Raw genomic sequence first — 25,758 nt, 5'->3', positions numbered from 1 at the left:
TATCATCTAGTTTCAAAAAAAGCCCTAGCTTCAAGGAGATCTGCCGTCACAGATGCAGGCTGTACCTGGAGAGAGAGTATGATCGTGGGCAAGAGGGTTTTCTTTGCCTAGAGCAATGGCCAGAGAGGGGCTGAGTCACAGTCCTCAGAATGTGTGGGAATGACAGCCTCAATCCTGATGTGAGGCCTGACCAGGGAACTGTATTTCCACATTAGTGAAAGTAGTTTCTGGGTCTTAATCAAAAGACCCCCTTTTCTCCCTAGCACCATGCCCAGGCTACAGCAGATAGTAGAGCAGCCATATCATGCACAGACAGCAAAAACAATCTGGTACAGTGGTTCAGTGTGGGCTCTGGAACCAGCTGCCTAGGCTTGAATCCCTAATCAGCCATTTACTAGCTATGCAATCTCACTTTCCTTATTGTTCTTCTTCAATGAGGACAATCATAACATGTATCTCAATCATTCTTCTATTATGTATCTCATTCTTCTATATAATCATAACATGTATCTCAATCATAATATGTATCTCATTCTTCTATTATGTATCTCAATCATAACATGTATCTCATTCTTCTATCATAACATGTATCTCAATCATAACATGTATCTCATTCTTCTTCTAACATGTATCTCATTCTTCTAATTGATTAGATATTATTGATTACATATTAATTCAATATATATTTATGTCTATATATTGTATATAAAAATATAACTTTTTAAATGTTTCATTTTATATGTATATTAAATATATATTGCTTAGAAGAGTGCCTGACATATGTTAATTTTCAATGTCATTAATATTTATTCTTAATATCATTACTATCCTATTGTATGCCAAGAACTTTGTAAAGAGCTGGAAATGAGTAAATAATAAAACCTAATCTATGCAATAAAGCTGTTCATCATAGTTTGTTAATGAATTATTGGTTAAGAAAAAAAAGAGGGGGATGCATTTTGGAAATATAGTTAATATAAAGATAATTGGATGACCCTATTACCAGCATTGCCTGGTTTCATGTTTCTTTTTTAATACTAAAATAAAAGGGGGGAATATGGATTGGCAGGAAGATTCTTACAAGGCATTTGATCAAAAAGTATAAATTCTATTCTTGAAGGGGCACTTTATATCACTCAGAAATCACCAAAGCTACACTAAAGCCATATATGAAAAGACTAACTAGCTTACACCATTAACCCATGATTTCACAAGTAAAGACGGCCGTGGCCTAGAACAGTGGTCGGCAAACTCATTAGTCAACAGAGCGGCAAACCGTGGCTCGCGAGCCGCATGTGGCTTGCGAGCCGCAGTTTGCCGACCACTGGGAATAACACATTTCTCTTTCAAGCTCTGGTGATAGCTAGATAGACCAGTAACTATCAGGAGGTGGAGCTTTCGGCATCTAGGCATCGTGAGAGCCACGGTCTGTTGCTCCTTGGCAGCCTAGATGTGCCCAAATGCCACTTCTAGCAGAAATTCAACAGCAGCACGCTCCCTGAGGGAAGCAATGAATTCTTCCCAAATTCTGAAGTAGGTCTGGACTAAATAATTAATTCAAATTATTTCACTTAATTTTACACACACACACACACACACACACACACACACACACATTTTCCTGACATTTACTCAAGAATAAAAGGACCCGAGTGTTTGACTCCAGATCTCAAACTTGACACATTTTATGTATTGCTATTGAGACCGGGATGGAGAATTCAGAGTGGGACCTCCGCTTCCTCCTCTGTCCACCCTCCTGCATAGAGACACTCATGAAAAGGGCCTCACACCCTCAGTTCTGGGAGCCGAATGCCAACTTACTTCACAACGAAGGGAGAGCACAGCTCCTCCAGGATCCTCTTCTCTGAGTAGACATGCTCCTGTTGCTTAGTATCCACTATGTGCTTCTTCCTTATGCACTTCATAGCAAAAGCAACATCCTCATTCTTTACTTTAACCTATGTAAGAAGAGAAAGATCCCTCAACACTTATGAGGAAAGATTGACGACATCTATATAAAACATGTTCAGTAAGGAGAGTTAAAATTCTGTCTATGTAAAAACAGTATGGAAGTTGTAACCACTTAGCCCTCTGGGAACTGAGTTTTATTCAGGGGTACACACTTCCCCTTCATTGTAATTTCCAAAAGAGTCCACATAGCTGGAACATGGCTCTAAAATGTTTGTATTGAAACAAGAAAAGAAAAACTGTAGTTAGATTTAATGTTTAGAAATCTATTCAATTTTGAATTTTTAATGTTTAGAAGTCTTTTCATGAAAATCTTTAATGAGAATTGTTCTTTGATTTTCAAAACAAAACATACTAAATCAAGATCTACATCTGCACTATCCAATTTAACAGCCCCTAGTAACATGAGGTTAATTCATTAAAAATCAAAATTCAGTTCCTCAGTTGCACTAGCCCATTGCAAAAGCTCAGCAGCCACCGTAGCTAGTGGCTGCCCTATGGGGCAGCCCAGATACAGAACATCTCCATCAGCACACAAAGCTCTAGTGCAGAGCACTGTTCTACATGGACAAATAGCATTTTCCCTTAAAAGGAAATAAAAAAATTAATAGGTATTTTTTTAGATGAGCTTAAAACTCCATAAACAGACTCTATTTGACATGTAATAAAATTGTAAAGAAATGGTTGCCTCCCATATTGTTCTCACATTTGCCATTAGTACTGCCTATGATTTTAAATTAATAGTGAAATTATTGTTTCAATTATAATTATCTAACTATAGAAAAGACAGACCTCAGCATTGTTAATGCAATCCCTTTGCCAAGGTCTTTGGCGAACAGTATCACTGCCGATGGGCATGGCCCTCCTCGCTCCATATGGCAGAGGAACGCTACAAATATTCTTTGGCCTATTAGGAGATTGTTTCTCCCTCCTCACCCATCAGAGATGAAGTACTGACTGGGTGTGAAGTGTGCTATCCAGTCTCCTGGCAGCATTGCAGATCTGCTCGTGCCCAGGGCTATCCAGCAGACGGATGTGTCAGCATAGTTCCCGGAGGCTAATGTACAGAGAATGGTAAAAAATCTGCTGGGCAGAGAAGGGCTTGGTAATTGCCAAGAGTTCAGAGCCATATGCATCTAATAAGGCCTCAGATCTCCATTCTACAGTTTCCTCAGGGCACTTGACGTGACAGTACCACTCTGCTACTGCTTGGAAGCTTGGAGAGGTGGTGATGTGGAAGATGCAGCCAAAATCAGGTCATAGGTTCCCAACCATCCTGATCAACACTACAGAAGGCTGCTCTTCAAGCACCCCCTTGCATTCATCTTCTTTTCTTTTTTTTCTGATAGAAAAGTTTGAGCAAACCAAAAATAAAGTAATAAAGGCCAAAGACAGATATGGCAGTGAAGTTGTTTAAGGGACAGAACTATAACCATGAATTTGTTTCTTGGCACTTGCTCAGGAGACATTCTTCTTTTCTTTAATATATAGACAGTACATGTATCATGAGTGTACATACACACACATTTTCCTGTTAGGAAATACACTTTTTAAGGTTTTATAATCTTTGGGAATGCTTACTTGGTACATTCTCCAATGACTACCATCATCAAAAAAATTCACAAAAGGATGTGATGTAAGAAGCTTGAAATAGCAGCTTTTAAGTTACTTACTAGCATGGACCTGCTACTATACAACATACAGACTGAAAAGTGTACTTTCTCAATTCAAAGCAACATTTAAAAGAGCAGTAACAATTTATTCATTCCTCCAAGATACACTGGAATATAAAACAGAACAAAAAGTCAAAGGCTTTTCTCTCAGATGCTTGAAACGTAAACCCCTTACAAGCTCAACTCTTCCGAACCCACCAACGCCCAGTGTTGCGATAATCTCAAGGTTCTGGAATGGGGACGATGAGGAAAATCTGGCCACCTTCTCCTTCAGCTGAATCATCTCCAGAGAGAGCGTTTTGGACAGGTTCCGGTGAGACATGGATCTCCTGCTCAAGAGAAGTGACATGTTACACACACCGCCTTGGGCCAGCAGGGGTCCTGCCACACTGAACTTTCACTCCCACAGCAGTCTCATGTCTGAGTCATTCCTGCCTACAGGTGCCACAAAGGCTATTCCAACTTCTATAGGATCAGATTCTATCACGGGGGGTAGAATGGGGGGAGACAATAGAATATGCAAACAAAAAACTGACACACACAATAAAAAATAGACAACCGTCAAATTGGACCAATGAGAGGTAAAAATGAGTGAATTGTGTGGTATTTAAAATGTATGTCAATAAAGCTGTTAAAAAGAGAAGAGTCAGAGGAAATAAAACCCAAGAGCCATTTTCTTTGTTACATACATACCAGAGAATGTCACACTGAGAATCACGGCATGTTTTGCTATTTTTGTCAGATCTCAAAGCTTTCTATGACTGAACAAGAATAACTACTTTGTGAAACATAAAAAATCTATTTCCTACTTTATATCTGACTATTTTGACTTGGGAATACTCTTTTTTTTTTCTTTTATTTAAGGTTTACTGCTCTGGATTAAATATTCGTAAATTATTGTTACTATAAAAGGCCTTTAGCATAAAAGTTGCAAATACATCTCTTGAAAAAAATAAAAAACCTTATGAGGTCCTGACTGAATGCTCTGATTTAACTAAAATGTCAGTTTTCTGCGACTGTTGACCTTTCTGCTTCAATTGTACTATCCGATGAATATGTGCTTAAGTATTCATTCCACAAAATGTTTTAGCAAAGGATTTTCAAATAAATGTAGTTTTACAAAGTAGATTTTCCTATTAAACAGAAAATTCCCCACCAGTATTATTACATTTAGAGCCCTACCCTATTCCTTCCTATACACACACACACACACACACACACACACACACACACACACCCCGAGGCAATAGCTCCCTTGTATTTTGAACTAATTCTGACTATACTGCTAGTTTTTAACCTGAAATCACAAAGGGCTGATTGCTTTGGCATTCCTGCTTCATTTCAATGGGCAACAGAGGCATTGATTCTGAATTAAGGACTTTTGAGTTAAGTCACCAGATAATGTAAAGAATCCCTTTTCCAAGGCCCCCTATCAGGAAATTTCTCCCTATCATCACTACTCATCATCCCAAATAAGGAGCTGGCTACTTATAGATTAAAATAATCATACCAGTGGTAAGTGGTATCCTCTTTGTGGAAGACAACTTAAAAGAATCCCCCCAAATTTTCTAGTGAAGGCACACTAAAAGTCACTACAATAGCAAACACACCCTTTGTCCCCTTCGTCAAATGCTATAACCATATCCAGCTTGGGAAAATATTCCTCCACTTACTTCGCATGTCTTTTTTCATCATCACGGTTCAGGTTTGCCACATACCCTTCAAGGTACTTTTGGAGTTCTTCAAAAGTCCCAACTGTTTGGTTGAATGTTCTAAATGAAAATTAAATTAAATTAAATTAAAACCTCTGTGTTGCTAGTTACCATTGCAACTTGACATTCTTCTTAAGCTCGTAAAAGACTGTTTCTGTGGTTATTCAAGGCTTTGTAAATTGTTTTTCAGTAATTAATGTAGGTTAGTGTCACCATAATATGTAGAATAGTTATTAGAAGTTGTATAGTGGATCCTTTGAGTTTAGGAAGCAAAGAACTTATCAGTGAGAAGAGAAAATGTCTGCAGTTTTCTGCCTTGTGTAGTTTTCGGCATGGTGCAAAGAAGGCTGAGAGAAATGGGGAGATGTGGGCAGGAGTCCCAACTCCATCACAGATGGCACTGTTGGGGCAATTCTTCAACTGATCTTGGACTCACTTATCTTATCTGTAAGGGTGAGACTGTTCTATATGTGGATGTTAATATATGTCTATATTGCAGTATATGTCATTTTGCAATATAGACATATATTGAAAAGTTATGTTGTATATCTGAAACTAATGTAATCTTAATATGTCAATGATATATCAATTAAAAATAATAAAAATTAGTATTGTTAACTTTTTAGGCATACTAATGTTATTGTAGTCATGCGTTATAAATAATACTTAGTTCTTAGAGATGCTACTAAATTTACAGGTGAAATAACAGTATGTGTGTAATTTGCTTGAAAATAGTGTGGAGAAAGCAGGGAGGGATGGTGAAGTGGTATAAATAGGGCATTAATAAATAATTGTTGAACTTGTATTATGAGGTTCATAATACCATTTTGTCTGTTTTTTAAAATGTCCTAAAGTTCTTTCCAGCTCTAAATCTCTATCATTTTATGTTCAATAAATGTTGTATTCGATTAGCAATCAATTACAACATATTCCCCTGTGATACCTCTTGTTATTTTACTATTTTTTGTTGATATTTCACATGAGTATTTCCTATTTCTTTGACTACACTGTGACTTTTCTTAGAGAATGACCTAGCTTTGGTATGTTTGAATTTCCTTTATTATAACTAAATAATAAACATTCAACTGATTAATGAGACACAAGGGGCCAGATTCAAATATGATTTGAAGGAAGTTAAGGACATAAAATGAGACTTCTTCTGAAAAATAACCTAAGACATTTAGAGATTAATATTGACACACATCACTTGCAAATTACTGCAATTGTTAAAGAAAGTTATCTGGAAATATATATATAGCTAATGAATATTTTATATTTTGTCTGAGATACATTTTGCTTAAAATATTTTTAACTCTTTAGAGCATTTTAGAAATAAATTATGAAGTTGTTTACTATATGATGTGGGGAAAATTCCATGAACACTAATAAGCTTATTTCTCTGGAAGATGCAGAATTTAAATCTATTGCTGATATTTATGTACAAACTTTGCACACAAAATATTGAGTCTGCCAGCATCTGCCACTGCCACAGACAGATTCAGATCAGAAGGCACATTCCTTCCCATGAATTTTAATAGAATGTACTTGCAGCTGAAGATTGGCCAGCAATTCCAAGGGATGATGAATGAGAAGACAGATGGGCCCTTGGAGTAACAGAAGGCCACGTCTTCAAAGGTGACAGTAGCCTGCCTTCTCCAACCAGTATACTCACTCTCGATCTATAACCAGGCATGCGACATCATTTTCCTCAGCAACAATGTTCGCTGATCTGACATCTTCACTGCAGACAAAAACAGGAAAGGCAGTTAGAAATTAAACGCCTATTTTTATTAGAGAATCTGTCACTTTGTATAAAACACCATTACTTAAACCTTCCAAAGACTATGCTTTTTTTTTAACATCATCAGCTATACTCTATACTTTTAAAAAAGATTAGAAATATATTCCAGTAAAGGTTACGTATACAAGAAATTCAGGCGACAAGACGATAACCACAGGGGGTGCACAGAGGAATCAGTGACAACAACTAGGTATAGAATATCATTCTGCTCTCGTGTCTGCCAAATAAACAGCTCTTCTCTGATCAGATGGGAACTGCTGCAAATAAGCAGGCAAAACCAAAATTGACTGATTGCAGAAATGTATTGGAAAAACATTTAAGTAATTAACATAAACAAACCAATCAATAATAAAACCCAAAGGAAGTGTTTTAATGCAATTGCCCAATGAATTAAATAATACCAAACACTTTTTCATTTTATGGAATCTATTATGTACACCTTCCATTAATATCTCTAAAATCAGAGTATGTCTTACAATTAATGATGAGTCATACTGTAATTAACAGCAAGGTCTTTCTTTCTCAGAAGTGTATAATATATATTGGTGCATCTTATAATTGATAGCTTAAATACAATGAATTACCGGCATGTAATCTAATGAGGGTAAATTTAGTTACCTAATGAAGATCAATGGGTCAAGCACTGGGTAACGTATTTAGAGACTTTTATTTGATTAGTTTCCTCCCTCTATTCGTTATAAGCTAAAGACAGTGAAGAAAAGGCACACCCATAGGGTACCCAGTGCTCTGCAAATCACTGAAGTAGCCTGGAGTAGCAAGTATACTGAGACTGCTCTAAGCGACTTCATTAAAAGGGGCATCACACGAAGTATAGTTCTTTCATCTTCCTTTAATGGTGGGACAGAAGCTTGGCATCCCATTTCTACCATACATTCCAAAGAAGTCCACTACCTGGATAGCTGCCATCAAGAGATTTTCTGACATGACCCACAGTCCCTTCCAAGTTTACAGGGTCCTTGCTAGAAGACATCAGTGAAAGCGGCTCAGTTAGCTTTTGAATTGGGAGCTGGGGAGTTTGTACTCAACTTGCATTTACATATCTGTAGATATGTAGATCTTGGATGTGGGCCAACTACTTGATTTGTGAGTTCAAAGAAGAGAAGAGGTATGGCATCCTTTTCACTTGTCAGTGTCATCGTTTTGACTAGAAACTCCCTGCAAACTCTTTACAAGTATCAGATGTCTGTAAATACACGATTCTCTCACAGTAACTGTGTAAGTGCTGTGGATTAACTTTTGCACATAAAATTCTGAAAGACCTCCTAGGGGTATTTAGTGTCAAGTCACGGAAATACACAGAATGTAAGGAATGTTGTGTCACAGTCAGTGGCCCTAAGAAGCGACAGCATAAAAATGCACAAAAATGCAAAAAAAATTTGTATCCAACTCTCCTCGCTGATTTTAGCTTTACGGTTTCAAATGCGTTGGGGAGTTGGGTGTTTATATTAAATATAAAGTCACATGTTTCTCATGGAAAAACACTGTAATTGGCTAGCAGCAACATACAGCATAAATTATTTCAGGTCCAGCAAAACAAGACAGCTTTTTCCTTTCAAAAGCTGTTTTGACTCTAGTACATTTATGAAGTTCTCTGCATTTTCAAACTATAGTTGTTCTGGTTTGAGGTATGAGAAGAATAAGAATCTTAAGAACAAATAGATTGAAGTCTTGGATTATGACATTACATAATTATATTACATGAGTACAGCCTATTCTGTCACAAATAAACGAATGCAAAATGAACTATTTCCCTATTATTGAAACACTAGAGGCCTGGTGCATGGGATTCATGCACTGGTGGGGGGCATGGCCCGTGGGGATCGCCCGCTGTGGGAGCACTGCTCATCCTGGTCAGCCGAGCGGTTGTGGACCCACCCTCTGAGCTGCTGCTTTGCAGGAGCAGCTACTCATCCCAGTCAGCCAAGCAGCGCTCCCACTGTGAGAGTGCACTGACCACCAGGGGGGAAGCTCCTGCATTGAGTGTCTGCCTCCTGGTGGTCAGTGCTCGTCATAGCGACTGGTTGACTGGTCATTCTGGTTGTTCCGCAATTCAGTCTCTGGGCTTTTATTATATGGGATTTACATTTACACAAATGCAATTCTTCAGACTTGAGGTTGTTTTCTGGGTTCCAGGAGGTACAAAGTATCCCCTGAGCTACTTGATTAACCTTTACAAATAGTTCTTCCATAAATTAGATCAACCCAATGAATTCATACTTCAAAGGCCTGAGGTTTAGGTAGCAATTCCAAATACACTATTTGATGTTGTTTCTAAAACTTGCAAAATGAGCCGATAAAAATTCTTACAAATATAGAACTTTTGTCATGATGATTAAAAAGCACACAAAACAGGGAAGAGGGTCAAAGTGGGGATAAGGACATATATGTAATACCTTAATCAATAAAGAAAAAAAAGTACACAAAATATGTAAAGTCATTTTCTAATTTTTTTTAAAAAAAGGGGGAAACAGCAATATTTCAAACCCAGGAAATATAAAAACTTGTTCTTAAGAGAAAATTATAATATTGTCTTCTTTAATCTCTTTCTCTGACTCCTTTTTAAATTAAAAATTCTAATGGAAAGCCTTGTTTTCACTAGCAAACATAACTTTCTAACCTATTTCCTGGGCAAAAAAGTATTTTATAATTTTTATTCCTGGACTTTGGCTGCCATTATTTTGGTAGGTCAATTTGACATGTAGTTGCACATACAAAACAATCAAAGAAATATTATAGTATGGTATACAAATTCATGCATTCACCTGATAAGAGCTTTTTCTCCAAAGTATTCTCCTTTCTGCAGTGTTTTTATCACTTGTGGCTGATCGTGGCCCTCTGTACTCTGGGTGACTTTTACCTAAATTATGTCAAACAATGAAAAAGAGAGAGAAGAAAGGAGAATCTGAACACATATCTACTCAACCAGACCATCCAGCTCTGTATAAACTTGACTGAACAAGGAATAATCTTGCAGCAGTTATGACAATCCCATGGACTGAGAAATCCCATGATTTAACATGATCACACTCCTCCACCCCCTGTTAGAGCAAGAGTCTCCATTCAAACGCCACCTCCCAAAGTGAAAAGACTTTTATGTGAATCTAGTGACTCCTTCCTAGAGATATCAAAGCAAATAATAATGGTCCCATGGGAACTTTGTTTCAAAATGCCAAATACAGTTGACAATTTACTCAAGAATAAAGCTGAGAATCAGGAGTTCTTAACCAGGTATTTATAATAGACTGGCTGAATCCTGTGAACCCTCCAAAACTGGACAACAAATGTGATGTGGAGAAGAGTCCACAAACTTGATGGGTCATTGTGTTCTACAGCCCCGGGCAAGTTTAAGAACCCCCATGGCAGAGCCTAACAAAACAATATGCTTTGGTTGTGGTTAGAATTATTCCAATTCAAGATGGTAATTAGGGTTGATTAGAAATTCAAATGAGCATTTATCTAAATCACCACGAATTAAAAAACTTTTGTTTTAAAAAATTAAATTTGTTTATTAGCCAGAATTCTTTCCAAGCATGGGGTCCAGGTTGGGGAGAAATGACAAAAGTGGTTCTAAGTGTTGAAGAGTTTCTGAGGTTTAAAACTATTTTGTTAATTTTTTTTTCCACGGGGGCCCAGTTCAAAGTTCAATCACAAACCAATTTACAAAGGGCAGTGCCTGAATCTAATGATGAACCTTTCCCATGAAAGAAAGAGCATTTGTAAAAATCCAACAGTTTATAGAAACAGGTCAAGATTTTCCTCTTTCCTTCCGTATCTGACAAACGATTTTTATCTGTGAGGACCATTGTAAAGAGTCAACATAAGAGCAACTGACAATATGTTAGCCACTCAATATCTAGGTAAAGAAAAAGATCTCTTATATATGTATATATTACTATCTAATTTTCATCAGCATCTAAATTGAACTGAAACTATTGTGTATGAATTGAAGTCCTGAGCCAAACTGTTCTATAGGTTGAGGTCTGACCATAACTGTCCTTAATTGCCAAGTTCACTACCTGCTGATTATCAGGGAAACTGTTCCAGCCCTGATCTTGGCCCCTCCAGCTGATGGACAATCACACATCCATAGCTGGAAGGAACATTAGAAATATTCCAGTCATTTTATACACAACGAAATGAGGTCCAAAAATATCAAGTGACGTGCCAAGGTCACCAGATAGTTACTGTCTCAGCTGGAACACATCACAAATTCCTGTGCCCCCAACCCAGTGCTCGGGTGGAGCCCCCCAGGACTCTAAGCAGAAAAACACCTTTACCCATTCAAAGCAGAGGGCTTCTTATATTGCAATGCAGGGCAGAGCTGCATTTGTGGCAAACTGATTTAAAGAGACTTTTTTCATTTACTTTAAGTAAGCTATAATTAATATTTACCGTTCCTTTGGCTAAAATGAAAAAGGTACTTCCTTCCTCGCCTTCTCGAATAATGTGATCTCCTTTGTCATAGTATTCCTGTTGGGACGAGACGAAAAGAACAGGTTAGATCCAGGGGAGATGTATCAATGAAGACATAAATGAAATAGAATTCCTAGTGTCTTTAGAATGAGCATTCCACACCTGGTTCTTTTCTTTTTTTTTTTTTTTGCTATTGTAACTAAATGTTTTTTAAAAGATTGCAGTCATAAACTGTGGAGAAGTAAGGAGATTTTTGCTTTATTATCTGCAAGTATGTTTATCTTTCACAGAAAACAATCACCGGGAGGACTGTATTTCAGGCATGGAGCCTGCAGACTAGGAGATAAATGAGAGCAGAACAATAATCACTGATACACAGGTGGCTTTCACCCAAGTCATCTAAATATAAACTGTTTAGTGATCTGCAATAGTCTGAAACTAGGTCTAGCGTTTAGAAAAAGAACAAATGATTATCTAATAAATTGAAAATATTATCCCCAATGGATATTAGGACTATCAGTCTCCATTTCTAATTCCTTGAAGAGGAAAGGCTGGTAAAACTCTATATGCACATTAAGTAGCTCTTTCATATGAATTCTTTCCACAGATTTATCATTATAAAAGACCAACATTAGAATCTTTTACATGTAAATTCTGTTCTCCAAAGAAAGTTATCCTCATGAAATCTCAAACTGTCACTTATGTCTTTGTTTCCCTCCTATATGTGCATAAAATCAAAGAGTTCTTGGGCAGGGAAAAGTAATTCATTCACCTGCCAGACAAAAAGAGCAATTTGGTCTCTTAGAGAAGATTAAAGATGGATTAAACTGTCCACCCATTATTTGCTTTAATATGATTTGTTTCAAAGTCAGAGAACTAAAATGGATCACTTAATCATTTATACATGCATAAATGGGTTTGTTTAATTTTTTAAAAAGGCATAATTAACCACATAAGAGCTGTATCTCATTTAAAATTCAAACAAAACTATTGTATCTACTGTATTTCAATATCTTTTTTGGTCATTTACTATTAAAACCTATTTACAGTTACAGAATCAATATCACTCCTAATACCCATAAACATTCCTTTTTATTTACTACTAGAGGCCCGATGCATGAAGATTCATGCAAGAATGGGCCTTCCTTCCCCTGGCTGCTGGCACCGCCTTCACTCTGGCAGGAGCCATCTTTCTGCCTTCGCTCCGGCCCGGAGCCACCTTTCCACCTTCCCATGCTGCCCAGAGGCCCAGGGCTGCTGGGGCGGTGTGGAACACCTACGTCATCGCCATGGCGACTATGCAAGCGTCCTGCCCTACCCCCCAGCCACTTGGTGCCTGCATATGCAAATTAACCCACCATCTTTGTTGGGTTAATTTGCATACTCACTCCTGATTGGTTGGTGGACATCATGAAGGTATGGTCAATTTGCATCTTTCTCTTTTATTAGTGTAGATGTACATTTTACAATATAGTTCAACCTCTCATAGAAGGAAGAATAACATCTTAGGGGGGACAGTATTTGAAGTCTAACAGCTAGATTCAAATCCCAGTTCTGCTGTGCATTTCACTTCCATCAATCCATAAAGTTCAAATAAGAACATTTACCTTCAAATATTTAGAAAAGAGAAACACCTTAGTTTTCTATCGCTGCTGAAATAACCAAAAAACACTCATTTATTGTATCTCCGTGTCAGAGGATTCAGGTACAGTGTGGCTCAATCGGGTTTCTCTGCATTGTGTCTCTCAAGACTGAACTCAACTGACTTATTCCACTTAGCATGATACTCTCCAGGTCCCTCCATGCTGTCTCAAAGGACAAAAGATTCTTCTTTTTACTGCTGCATATTATTCCATGGTATAAATGTACCACAGCTTTTTTATCCACTCATCTACTGAAGGGCTCTTGGGCTGTTTAGCTATTGTAAATAAACGCTGCTATGAACATAGGGTGCATATACTCTTTCTGATTGGTGTTTCAGGCTTCTAAGGATATATTCCTAGAAGTGGGTCAAAAGGCAGTTCCATTTTTAATTTTTTGAGGAAACTCCACACTGTTTTCCACAGTGGCTGCATCAGTCTGCATTCCTACCAGCAGTGCATGAGGGTTCCTTTTTCTCCACATCCTCACCAGCAATTGTCCTTTGTTGATTTGTTGATGGTAGCCATCCTGGCAGATATGAGGTGGTACCTCATTGTTGTTTTAATTTGCATTTCTTTGATGATTAGTGAAGTTGAACATTTTTCTATATGTCTCTTGGCCATTTGTATGCCCTCTTTGGAGAAGTGTCTTTTTAGGTATTCTGCCCATTTTTTTTATTGGGTTATCTTCCTTTTTTTGAGTTGTATGAGTACTGTATGTATTTTGGATATTAACCCCTTATCAGATACATCATTGGCAAATGTGTTCTCCCATACAGTGGGTTCCCTTTTCATTTTGTTGTTAATTTCTTTTGCTGTGCAGAAGCTTTTCACATGATCTCACTTATATGTGAAATCTAATGAACAAAAATAAACTGACAAACAAAATAGATCCAGTGACATGGAAGCATGTAATAGACTGAGGATCCTCAGAGGGTAAAGGGTGGCAGGAAGAGATCAATCAAAGAACTTACATGCATATACGCATAACCAATGGACACAGATAATAGTGGGGTGAAGGCCTGGGGAGGGGTTGGGAGTGGGGAGGAGGGGGGTTAAGTCTTCCACAGTAAGCTGTGCTTCTCAGCCTCCTGGTTGTGGTCATGTGATTAATCCCTGGCTAAAAGCATCTGCGCAGAAGTGATGCGTACCTCCTCCATCCATGGCCCACGAACCACAGGTAATACTTTCAACAATAAAAATACATTTTTTTTTAAAGGACTGAACCATGGTGTCAGGAGGGCTGTATTCCATTCTAGAGGCTCCGGGGGAAAGTCTGCTTTCAAGCTTAATCAGGTTGTTGGCAGAATTCAGTTTCTTGTGGTTGCAGGATAAGGTCCCCACATCCATGCTGGCTGCCATCCCAGAGGCCTCTCTCTATCCAGTCCTTGCACAAAACCCCTACAATTCAGAGCCAGCAACAGCACGTGGGATTCTTCCACCTGCAACCTGACTTCCACTTCTGCTGCACCTCTCTGACTCTGGCCAGAGAAAGTTCTCGGCTTTTAAGGGCTCATGGAATGATATCTGGCCCATCTAGATAATCCAGGGTAATCTTCCTATTTAAAGGTCCAGAACCTTAATTATATCAGCAAAGTCCCTTTCACCATGAAACATAACATGTTCCCAGGTTCCAAGGATCTAGGTCTGGACATGTTTGGGGCACATCCTGTCTACTACAATAAGCCAATTAAAGACAATGTTTTTATTTTGAAGTGTTAAAAGCATCTGAAACTTCAGTAGTGAAATTGAGTAGTGAAAACGCAATGTTTGCCATATTTAGGAGGAAGATAATGGTTTGCTGAGCTGTAACTTAATTCTTCTGGATCTGCTTCCTTTTCTGTAAAATTAAGATTTCATTACTTACCACATTTAATGCTGTCTGAGAACTAGGTGAGATGTTGTATCTAAAGCACCTGGTGGCACATTGGGTACATGCCAGGCACCTGATGACTATTAATTCCTGTGAAAGAGGCCGTGAGCTGGTCCTCAAAATCTTTCACAGTAAACTGTACTCCCCAGGTGTGGCCATGTGATTAACCCCTGGCTAAAAGCATCCTCACAGAAGTGACTGTGCCTCCTCTCTAAAGCCCGCAAACCATTCCAGGCATGTGTCTTCATCCTTTCCCTCAATCGTAATGGCATAGCCCAGCGAGAGCTTGGCAGAGACCAGCTTGGGTTCCTGAATACCTCTTTGGATCCAACAGAGATCATCATCCTTGGGCTGCTATGTACGCAAGTAACAAACTTCTAGTTTAGTTGGAAAATAATATTTTGAGTTTTTGGCATCACAGTTTGCTTACTCCAATTCTTTAATCTTTCTCATTATAGCTTCAAAACAAGCCTTTGCTACGTTCGAGCTAGATTTCACAGTTGAGAGGATTATGACCCTTGGCGGTTAAGGGAGGGACCCAGCACTGCTGCTCGGCACCTTCATTACACAGCTGATGCTCAGTGATCTTTCCTAAACCTACTGGGGTCATGGTCGATGTGCCGGGCTTTTCAGCCTCGCCATTACCCACACGGAGCAGAGGACCTTGGAGAATCTCTGAAGTGCTGTTGGGCTGTTCTTCAATTATTATAAGACTTTTGGGTGTGTGAGGATCCACAACTTAATTCCTCTCAGCCTCATTAGTTAAAAGGGAGCAGCTTGAAAGGAATCACTGAGAAACAGCGTTGTTGTTCCTTAAGGGGCAACCTTCCTCGTGGTATTTTCCCCAGGGTTGGTTCTTTGTCACCCAAAACCATGGGAGGAAGATAAATAATACCTCCCAGTGTGTTGACAGTAACTTCATAGATCAGAAAAGGTTGTGGATGTAGGTCAGACCAAAAATATACTAGTATAGTAGTAAGTACTGGCTATGATGCCAGACTGGCCAGTGTTTGTCAAGTGGGGAGAGCAGCCAGTCTAGCCAGGGTGGTCACCAAGACCCAAAAGAGAAATGCAAACAGTGTGGTTACTGTCCTGTGGTTATGTTGGAAAGGGGTCCATAGAGGACCAAGAAGCCATAGATCTTGTCCGATGCACCAATGGTTTTCAAACATTTTTCACTCTGACCTACAGTAAGAAATACATTATATGCACACACCCAAATACACACACACACACACACACACACACACACACACACACACATTTGTATGAAGTTGAAACATATTATTCAAAACAGCATTTATACTCATTACTCTGATATAAAACATGATCCTCTAAATTGGTTTATGACCTACTGTGTCCCATAGTCTGAAAAAAGATGTTTTTAAAGAAGGTGCTAGAAATCCAGAGAGTATCTATTGAGTGTATGACAAGAGAAAAAATATGAAATAATTCAAGGGCAGACTGAGAGGTCAAAGTCAGAAGAAAACTATACAAACAGCAACAGCAAAAGATAAAAATATATTTTCACTGTAAAAAAATGCTCATTCATGATAGTCTAGCAAAATGCATAAGCTCCTGTAAAAATAAATAAATAAATAAATAAATAAATCCTACCTAATAAAATATTAATATGCAAATTGACCGCACCTTCACTATGCCCAAACCACGCCCACCAGCCAAAGCCACGCCCATCAGCCAATCAGGGTGAGTATGCAAATTACCCAACAAAGATGGTGATTAATTTGCATACGCTGAGAGAGGGAGGAGTGAAGACTGAAGACAACTTAGAAGGAAGAGGGAGGAAAAGCGGAAAGCATGATGGCTGCCAGAGGGAAAGCCCTGGTGGGGCGGGGCGGGGCGGGGCGGGGCAGCGGCATGTGGGTGCAGGCACAGTGGCCGCAAGGGCGGTCGGCAGCGGCCACTTGCAGGATTCTTCCTGCAAATGGGCTACTAGTAAATAAATAAATCCAGAAGAAAAATCCAAGGTGATAAAGGACAACGACAAAAAAAGCAAGCCTATGATTTCCTTAGAATCTTTAGGGTGTGGCTAGAAACTAGGATGTAGAATTGATATACAATCAAATGTAGGACACACACACACATACCCTCCATGCACCATGTGACTATGCACCCAAGTCGGTTGCTTAAGAAACTGTATACAGTTATTTGGGTTGTTAGCAGCAATTTCTTGTTTGCACAAGGACACTAGTTAAAACACCTGAGATATTTTAAAGCAAATCCACCAGGATCAGTGGACCCTACCAATCCTAATTTAGTAGCTGATTGCTTAATTCCAGGGGAACAGAGCCTAAAAAATGAAAACCAACAGAAATCCCTCTGACTTGGGTAAGCCAACTAAATAGAATTCTATAATTAAAAGATTGACAGAGCCTGTAGATTTGTGGCCCCCCACCACCTTACTTTTGTAGATGAGAAGACCCTAATGCCCCCCACGATGAACTGACAGCTGCTAGTGACAAACCCTAATCTCAGGACCTTGGACTAGTAAGCTTTCTACAACACCTAGCTGCCCCACCCCTAACCAACTGGATCATAAACTGTGGCAAAATCCAGTTTCTCAACTTTTTTTATGGCTCTGGGTGTAATCATTAAAGTGAGAAAAACTTCTGGCTTATACATGTGTTAACGGGAACTATAAGGAAGATGAGACTTTTTTAAAAATGATTAGAAAATAAAAAGGAAAATCCTGAATGAAGAGGCACATTGTGGCAAAGTCTAAATACGTGTATTCTATTCATAATTCTAAGCTAGTGCTTCTCAAACTTTAATACTAGTAAACAAGCATAAGACTTGCATAGTTAAAATGTGGATTTCTGGGCCCTTACTCCGCCAGAATTTTTGATTCATTAAGTGTGAGGTGGTACCTGGGAGTCTGTCTTTTAAGCAGTGCCGTGGGTGATCTGAGTAAGGACTAGGACATTCCTCATACCCCAACCCACCCCACCCCTCACCACACCTCCAGTTTCCTGAAAGATGGCATGTCAGAGTCACAGTGCAGAGGGTCACTGGGTCAAATACCAAAGGTCTGTAACAAAGAGATAGCTGACTTTTCCATCAACCACAGTCAAGTCCCATGCTCCCTGGATTGATCACCATGTGTGGGAGCAGAAACTCCTTCCACTCTTGTCTTCCGTGCTGCACAACCGCCAGATACAGAAGTCACATTATCATTTTTATTATCATTAACAGTTACACTGCTTACTGAATCTGTATCGTGTTTTATGATGTTCGTTAATTAACGCTTAGAGCACACCAGTGAGTATATTGGTACTATTCCCACTCTCCTTTTCCCATCAGAACATGACAGGAAGCTTAAAGGTGATGTCTACCTCTGGGGCTGAATGTTCTGGGTGATTTAAGCTGAAGCAAGAGATTCTATTGGAACTACACAACAGGGGCCATTTGGTTTAGGAGTTCAACCAAGTCTGAACAAACACATCAGATCAACTGCTCGGTGATGGGAAGTCCTGATTCTCCTTCCTGGTCCCTGCACAACAATTTAAAAACTCCCAAATCAACCCCTAAACAGCACGCCAAATTCAGCCAGTCTTTCTCAAAGGTTATGGACAGTTTGTGGGACAGCTGGTCCTGGAGGTCAGTGGGCGGGCGCTCTGTCATAATGAAGATGCCTTAGTGATCGGCTGTCGTCTCTGTTGGCTATGCTGGTAAATCTTGTACTTTTCTTAGAGCTACGTAGATCCCACTGCTCCCTTGTTAATCACTTTTCGCATTTGAGAATTTTCCCACGCTACAGGGTCCCATTTGCTTGCCAGGTATGAATAAAGAGCTCTTTACAAACTATGCTGCTGTCTGCAAATGCTGACATATAATAAAGCGTTTCTAGGGTGTTTCAAAAGATGAGACGTTCAAACTCGAACTGTGTGTTAATTAAGACTGGATTTGAGCCCCTCATCTATATTTTCTGTACTCTTGCCTGTGGCTGCTATAAATATGTCTAATTTGCCATTTATTTTTAATGATACTAAATTTTAATATTTGCTGTCAGCATGGAATTCCCCTCTGGTGAATCGACTCTATTAGTGTTATATTAAAACCAGATTTTCCTGGGTTAACAAAAAAATATAGGGCCTCCCTAGCTTAAAAAACCCCACAACAACACTCTCAGAAATTAGGATGAATTATTAATTTGTAACATCTGTGATTGGGTTATGTTACACTGGGAAAATCCCAAAAGATACAGGGCAAGCCGTCCTCTCGAAAATGACTTCATAACTGAACACCCTGAGGACACAAGGCCGGGCACTGTGTCATCATGGCCTGTCCTCGATAAACTGCTGGATGGGGTCCATGAATTGTAAATGGAAACATTACTGGTGTCACTTACATTTAAGGATGCAATGATCAGCGCTCCCTTCTCGGCAGATATTAGTTTACATTGTGTATTGCGATTGACAGAGGCATGAATCTGTCAACAATCAGGCTTGCGGGCTGTGTTTTGTTTGTGTCTCCAACTGAAAACAGCTTTATAATCGCTTAGAGCAGTGGTTCTCAACCTTTCTAATATCTGTGTTTTCCAATGGTCTTAGGCGACCCTGCTAATCGTAATGTAAATACAGATATTTATATTACGATTCATTCGTAATGTAAATACAGGTATTTACATTACGATTCATTAACAGTAGCAAAATTACAGTTATGAAGTAGCAACGAAAATAGTTTTATGGTTGGGGGTCACCACAACATGAGGAACTGTATTAAAGGGTCGCGGCATTAGAAAGGTTGAGAACCACTGGCTTAGAGTCTGCGTGTAACTCCTTAATTATTCCTTACCTTCTTTTAAATTCCTGGTAAACCATTTTGGTTTCAATGAAATTGACCCCCACTTCCCCCACCCCCCCATTAAGGAGAGATTATTTGCTTTGAAGTTTTCATATAATGCATATAATTAGATTCCAAGGTACGTGTCACAAAAGCATTAGTCACAAGAAGACTTGGCTAGTCTTGGTCTAGAGAACCAACCATATGGGTGAGGCTTAATATGAGTGTTTGAACCCATTCCAACATGCCATGTTTTCCCCCCTAGATGTTAAAATAGATAAAGTGCTTCTTAAGTGCAGTTTTTTTCCTAAAGTATTTTTCTGGCCTAGAGTGTGCAAGCATGGAGTGTTTCGTGGCCTGATTCAGGAGCAATCACCAAACACCCCAGTACCCTCTTTCTCTGCACTATTTCCTAATTTGCAACACCAATTCCTTTATACCATGAAAACTCTGTACGGGCTGTGAAGTGAACTACAGAAAATCAAATGCCTCTCGGCCCTTTGTACGCCATAAGCGTCTACAGTTGCAAGCGGCGGACCTTCCCACAAGCCACGCGTGTCTATAGCCACAAACCTCCCGTATCAACTCTGGTGGCCCAATTTTAAAATCAGACTTGTTAGTGACATCTCTGGGTTTGCCACCATTTTGAACACGTGGCAGTTAACTGGTTGAGTAATGCAGATTAGTTTTATAAAATATACTAAAAAGATGAAAATATACTTTACACGTGCAAGTCCAATGTTTTATACATTTCAGAAGAGTCACCTAAAGCTATCCCAGCCCCAGAATTCAGTGAGAATGGGCCTCATGGTTTTTCACAATAGAAAATGGCCACTGGTCACTGTAGACTGCCAATCCACCATCTTTTCCTTTTTATTCATTTATAGTGCTAATAAGGACTACATTATACAATCTCTTAATAAAATGTATTTTTTGCTTTAAAGTTTCTTACCACTTCCAAGCAGTCAATGATCTTGGTTAACTTGTCTTCAGGTAAGTTCTTCAGCAAGGATACACTTCAAAATTAAAAAGAGACATTAATTTCTTCATCTTCCTAAATTAAACTATAAATTTACACCTATATGTAGATTCAAAAATCTTTACATGCATCTAAAAATGCACCTTAATTTTTCCAAAGTAAACCTCCAAATATGTCACAGATAAACAACTAAATTTCAAATATTTTAAAATGACATAAATACATATAATCACAGAAATTTATCACAGGCAAATAAAAATAAGATATCATCAAGGGAAAAATCAAATTTTGTCTGGTTGGGTGGCGGGGGGGGGGAACCAACATTTTACATGTGTTGTTGGTTTTCAAAGTGAATCACTTCTGAAAAATGTGTTTTTCTTCATATCTCAGTCTCTTTTATTAGCATGCATGAGAAGCTCTGCTTCCAGAGGAGGATCAGATTTTCATCCAAATCCTTGCAATTAGGTAAAGACTAAATATGGGGGCAGGGAGGGGGGGCGTAGGAATTAGCATGAAAATGATCTCTGATTAGTTATATTATATTGTCTTAAAATTCATGATAGCCAGAGGCATGTAATAGAAACATTTTTACAAATAATAATAATACACAGAAAGTGAAATAGAATACAGAAACTTATTTGGAAAAAAAAAAAGAAATTCCACTAGTGTGATTAACCAATCAAGATGATTAAATTGCTCTATTAGAGAAATTTCTCCTCTACTTTACCCATTTTTACTCAGGACTGTTGATAAAATTTCTACAAGATAAATATATCTTTCTTACCCATATAAAATTTGACACGCCTAAGAAAAAAATGATGCTACTCAAAAGTACACGATTAGATCTGATTTTTTCAAAAAGAGCTCTAGACTGACCCTGCACATGTGCAGGGAGAGGCACATGGCCAGGAGACATATATAAGAATGTTTGCATCAGAATCATTTGTAATTGCCAAACATTGGAACACCCCCCAATAGGAGAGGAGATCAGTGTACTGCAGTGGAGTCAGATATCAGAACTCTACCATAGGAGAAATTATTGCACTAATCAAATGGATGAATCTTAGAAAAAAGTATTGAGTAGCCTGGCCTGCATGGCTCAGTGATTGAGCGTTGACCTATGAACCAGAAATTCACAGTTGGATTCCCGGTCAGGTCACATGCCCAGGTTGTGGGCTCAATACCCAGTGGGGGCATGCAGGAGGCAGATAATCAGTGTTTCTCTCTCATCATTGATGTTTCTGTCTCTCTCTCCCTTTCTCTTCCTCTCTGAAATTAATAAAATTATATCTTAAAAAAGTATTGAGTAAAAAATTGAGTTGCAAAAATAACTTAATTTTTATGAAGTTCAAAAATAGGCTAAATCAAGCTATAGGAAAACTAATAAAGACTGCCAAGGGAATGATAAGTACTAAACTTCAGAACACATACTACACCAAGGAGAGGAGGGGTGTGGGAAGCTAGGAAATGACATGGTGGCACACATGAGAATAACAACATGACTAACTTTGTACTTCTTGGGTCAGACAGTGGCTTGAGAGTGTTCATTTTGTTATTTTTTATAAATTACATATATATTATGTATCTTTTATATACATTCCATACTTCATAATTAAAATATATAAATGAAAAAAGAAAGAGCTTGCTGTGTATTATGAAATAAATGTATTTCTCTAATGTCTCCTTATTGATGAAAAGGTAAAAGGGTAACGAAAACATGTCATCAATTAACACATGCCCATCGTGAAAGTTCTACTTCTGCTCCACACTGGGATCTACAACGTTAGTGAAAATTCTCTCCTGCAAACCAATACCTTTGGGGAGAGGTGAGGAAATCTGTAAGGCAAAGATCAGGTTACCTTGATCACCACTGAATCCACCATGTTTAGGGCTCAGCAATAAGTATTTGTTGAATGAATGCATGAATAAGACAACAAAAGGAAGGAAGGAAAGAAAGAAAAAATAGAAAAGGAAGGAATATGTACTAGTAAATTCTATGAGCTCCTTTCACTAGGCCAGAACATGCTAGACTCCAAGGGAATGAATTGCTATGCCTAGTGGTTCAGGTTTTATCTTAGATATTCAAGTGCAACCCACAAGCACTGGTTTATCTATTTATTCCCCCCTTTTTTGCCCTTGCATAAGTGTGGTTCATTACCTTCAAGTGCTAACCTGTGTTGGTCAGTTGTTGAATTTTGAGGTCACCTACACTAAGGCATTGGTTGGCATAAAGCACCTACTTGTCATTATTGCAGCTCTCTTCCAGGGGTCATTATTGACTCTGGGAGAGTAAAATCAGCAAGATTCTATACAAGAAACCTTAATGCCTGCAATGTTCTACTGATCAGCAATGCATTCATTCAATATTTACTGAGTCCTCACTATACTTGAGGCACTGGAGAGCCCTAAAATCATTGATTCTGCAGGCCAGTTATGTAAGACAAAAGCACCATACTTAAAAAGAACTCAGTATTTCTTTTATTGGAAACTACTAGACATTTTATTATAATGACCAATTATCACAGGTAACAATTCATTACAGTATGCATTGCAGATTCAGAGGCTGTCAAAACTCCCACAAAAGACACAAAAATAGTTTAAATGAGGAACTTACACTTTCAAAAACATTTTTTAATGTATTACTGACTTTTTCTGACTCAGAAGTAGTTCTTTCTCTATAAGTTTACCTACCCAAATGGTTTGGCATGTAGAACAGCTCACAAAATGAGTATGTTTCAAGGATCCATGCCATCATGGCAAGCATTGTAACATTTTGGCATGCTAATTTGCTACAAATATAGTAATCTGGAAGATGGTGTGGCTATGCAAATGATAAAAAATGTCTCTAGTAGCCTAGCCAGCATGGCTCAGTGGTTGAGTGTCGACCTATGAACCAGGAGGTCACGGTTCGATTCTTGGTCAGGGCACAGGCCAGGGTTGCCGGCTTGATCCCCAGTAGGGGCGTGTAGGAGGCAACTGATCAGTGATTCTCTCTCATCATTGATGTTTCTATCTCTCTCTCCCTCTCCCTTCCTCTCTGAAATAAATTAAAAAAATTTATTTTTAAATGTCTCTAGTAAATCAAGTAAGAATAGTAAAATACATTAATTTCAAGATTATTCTAAGCAAAGCCATTATTAGAAAGATTATCTTTTGTTATCTTCTTCTAAATTATAGAATACCTTTCAAAGTCAACTGAGCAACCCAGGTGAGTATTTTAGGATTTTTCTGCACAGTTTTCTATACAATATTCAATGGCTCTATATATACAAGGGCAAAGTAGTAGGAGAAATAAATCAAAAGTCAGCACATGAGGCTAATGGGAATTAAATATACAGAGTGGCATTTACTGCACAGGAATACTTCTGGTTGCATCATGTGGAAAACAGTAGTAAGAGAAGCTACAGTGAAATAATTATTGTGGTAAAACCAACAGACCCGCAAAATGGCTACACCATCTTTGGCTCTTTCCACCTGTTAGCCTTACCTTCTGAGGAAGTTTCTGTACTGTTCATCTCTAGCTTGAGCTGTCCTTCTCATTATATTCTGGAATACCTCTCGATCTAGTGCCCAAGTTTTAACATTGGTAATAGCTTTAGAAAAAAATCAAGAAAGTAATAAAAAAGTTATTTAGCCCCATATTAAGGAAACATTACAAAATGTTAATCCATAAATATTTTATATATTCTCATAAAATGGTATTTCTTGGAAAATGCATTATTTCAACATGCAAATGGAAGGCGGCAGGGATATAAATAGTGGGCAATTTTATAAAATCATTTTTGGCTTTCCTGTGAACCAGGTTTGGAAGTGAGTAGCAAAAGATTTCCTTTCTAATTATGTTTTGCTTAGGATGATATTAAAATTAGTTTGCAATTCCCAATTAAGCACTGCATCATCAGGATGTATTTCAGATTTGTGCTGTGATAGAAGAGAAGCCAGCTAGTCTGTAGCTACTCCAATGAGTTAATTGAAAGTTTAAAATCTCTGGGTGTAGGAGTGTGTTTTTGTCTTTTTATGGTGTTCAGACATTGTTGGTTAAGAGAGCCAATATATTTTAAGGATCGCTATGGTTACTATTACATAAAATGTATACAAATAATTTTCAAAGAGATTATGGAAGATAATTTTTGAGACTTTTTTTTACAGGAAATTCATTAAAAGCAAGAATAAAATCTAAAAAGGAAGAGGAACAGAAGTACCAGCTCTAAAAATTCTATATGAAATTATGGTTGTGAGATTTTTTTTAAAGGAGTAATGAGAGTCTACAAAATAGATCAAAACCCAAAGCTCTGATTTACTAAACTTTAGAATCATCTTGACATTCTAAACCTGAATTGCCAGAGATTCTGATTCAAGTTTGGAACAAAGCCCTGAATCTGTATTTTTATCAAATACTGCAGCAATGCTGAGACATGTAACCCAGTCCCAAGCACTGAGAAACACCACATCCAAGTAATTCAGAAGAAAACTCAAAATTGAATACATTCAAAACAAGAATTTCAAAGAGAAGCAATTAAACTAATCTCAAATCATTCATGAAAAGTCTAATTAATTCACATCCTTTTTGATACACACACACACACATTTTCATTAGTTTAATTAAATTTTATGGTTTAAAATATGGTCAGAATCTCATAGAGAATGGAAAGTAAACATTCTAGAGGAGCCAAAGGCAGATGTCTTCATGGCCAAAAAAAGTAAAGTGGCAAATAAAGCAAATATTGTATCATTCAGCTGAAAGCCTTGTTCATATTTTACATACAGGTATCTACTGGGAAAGTACTTTTAAATTTGAGTTATTTGGACAAGTGCTTCAAAATAAATGTTCTTAAGAGCGTAGCATTTCTATTAATAAGAGCATATGGGTCACAA

At 38.2% G+C, this 25,758-nt stretch overlaps 1 protein-coding gene across 2 annotated transcripts in view; it reads right to left on the bottom strand.

Annotated features, from left to right (window-relative positions):
- Nucleotides 1-25,758, bottom strand: part of PRKG2 (protein kinase cGMP-dependent 2) — a 76,931-nt gene that overhangs the window by 30,211 nt on the left and 20,962 nt on the right. The window contains exons 4-11 of one of the 2 annotated variants that reach the window (XM_008143629.3): nt 24,371-24,476; nt 20,857-20,920; nt 11,568-11,645; nt 9,938-10,032; nt 7,026-7,094; nt 5,315-5,413; nt 3,817-3,970; nt 1,822-1,958 (exon numbers count right to left, since the gene is read on the bottom strand). In XM_008143629.3, coding sequence (XP_008141851.1) covers nt 1,822-1,958; nt 3,817-3,970; nt 5,315-5,413; nt 7,026-7,094; nt 9,938-10,032; nt 11,568-11,645; nt 20,857-20,920; nt 24,371-24,476 — 802 coding nt within the window. The remainder of the gene's footprint in view (nt 1-1,821; nt 1,959-3,816; nt 3,971-5,314; nt 5,414-7,025; nt 7,095-9,937; nt 10,033-11,567; nt 11,646-20,856; nt 20,921-24,370; nt 24,477-25,758) is intronic. The other variant, XM_054723385.1, reaches the window with a different exon arrangement.

This window comes from Eptesicus fuscus, chromosome 2 (assembly GCF_027574615.1).
Source record: "Eptesicus fuscus isolate TK198812 chromosome 2, DD_ASM_mEF_20220401, whole genome shotgun sequence".
Classification (NCBI taxonomy): domain Eukaryota; kingdom Metazoa; phylum Chordata; class Mammalia; order Chiroptera; family Vespertilionidae; genus Eptesicus; species Eptesicus fuscus.
Note: the sequence above shows the minus strand (reverse complement) of the source record. Positions and strands in the feature narration are given on the sequence as shown.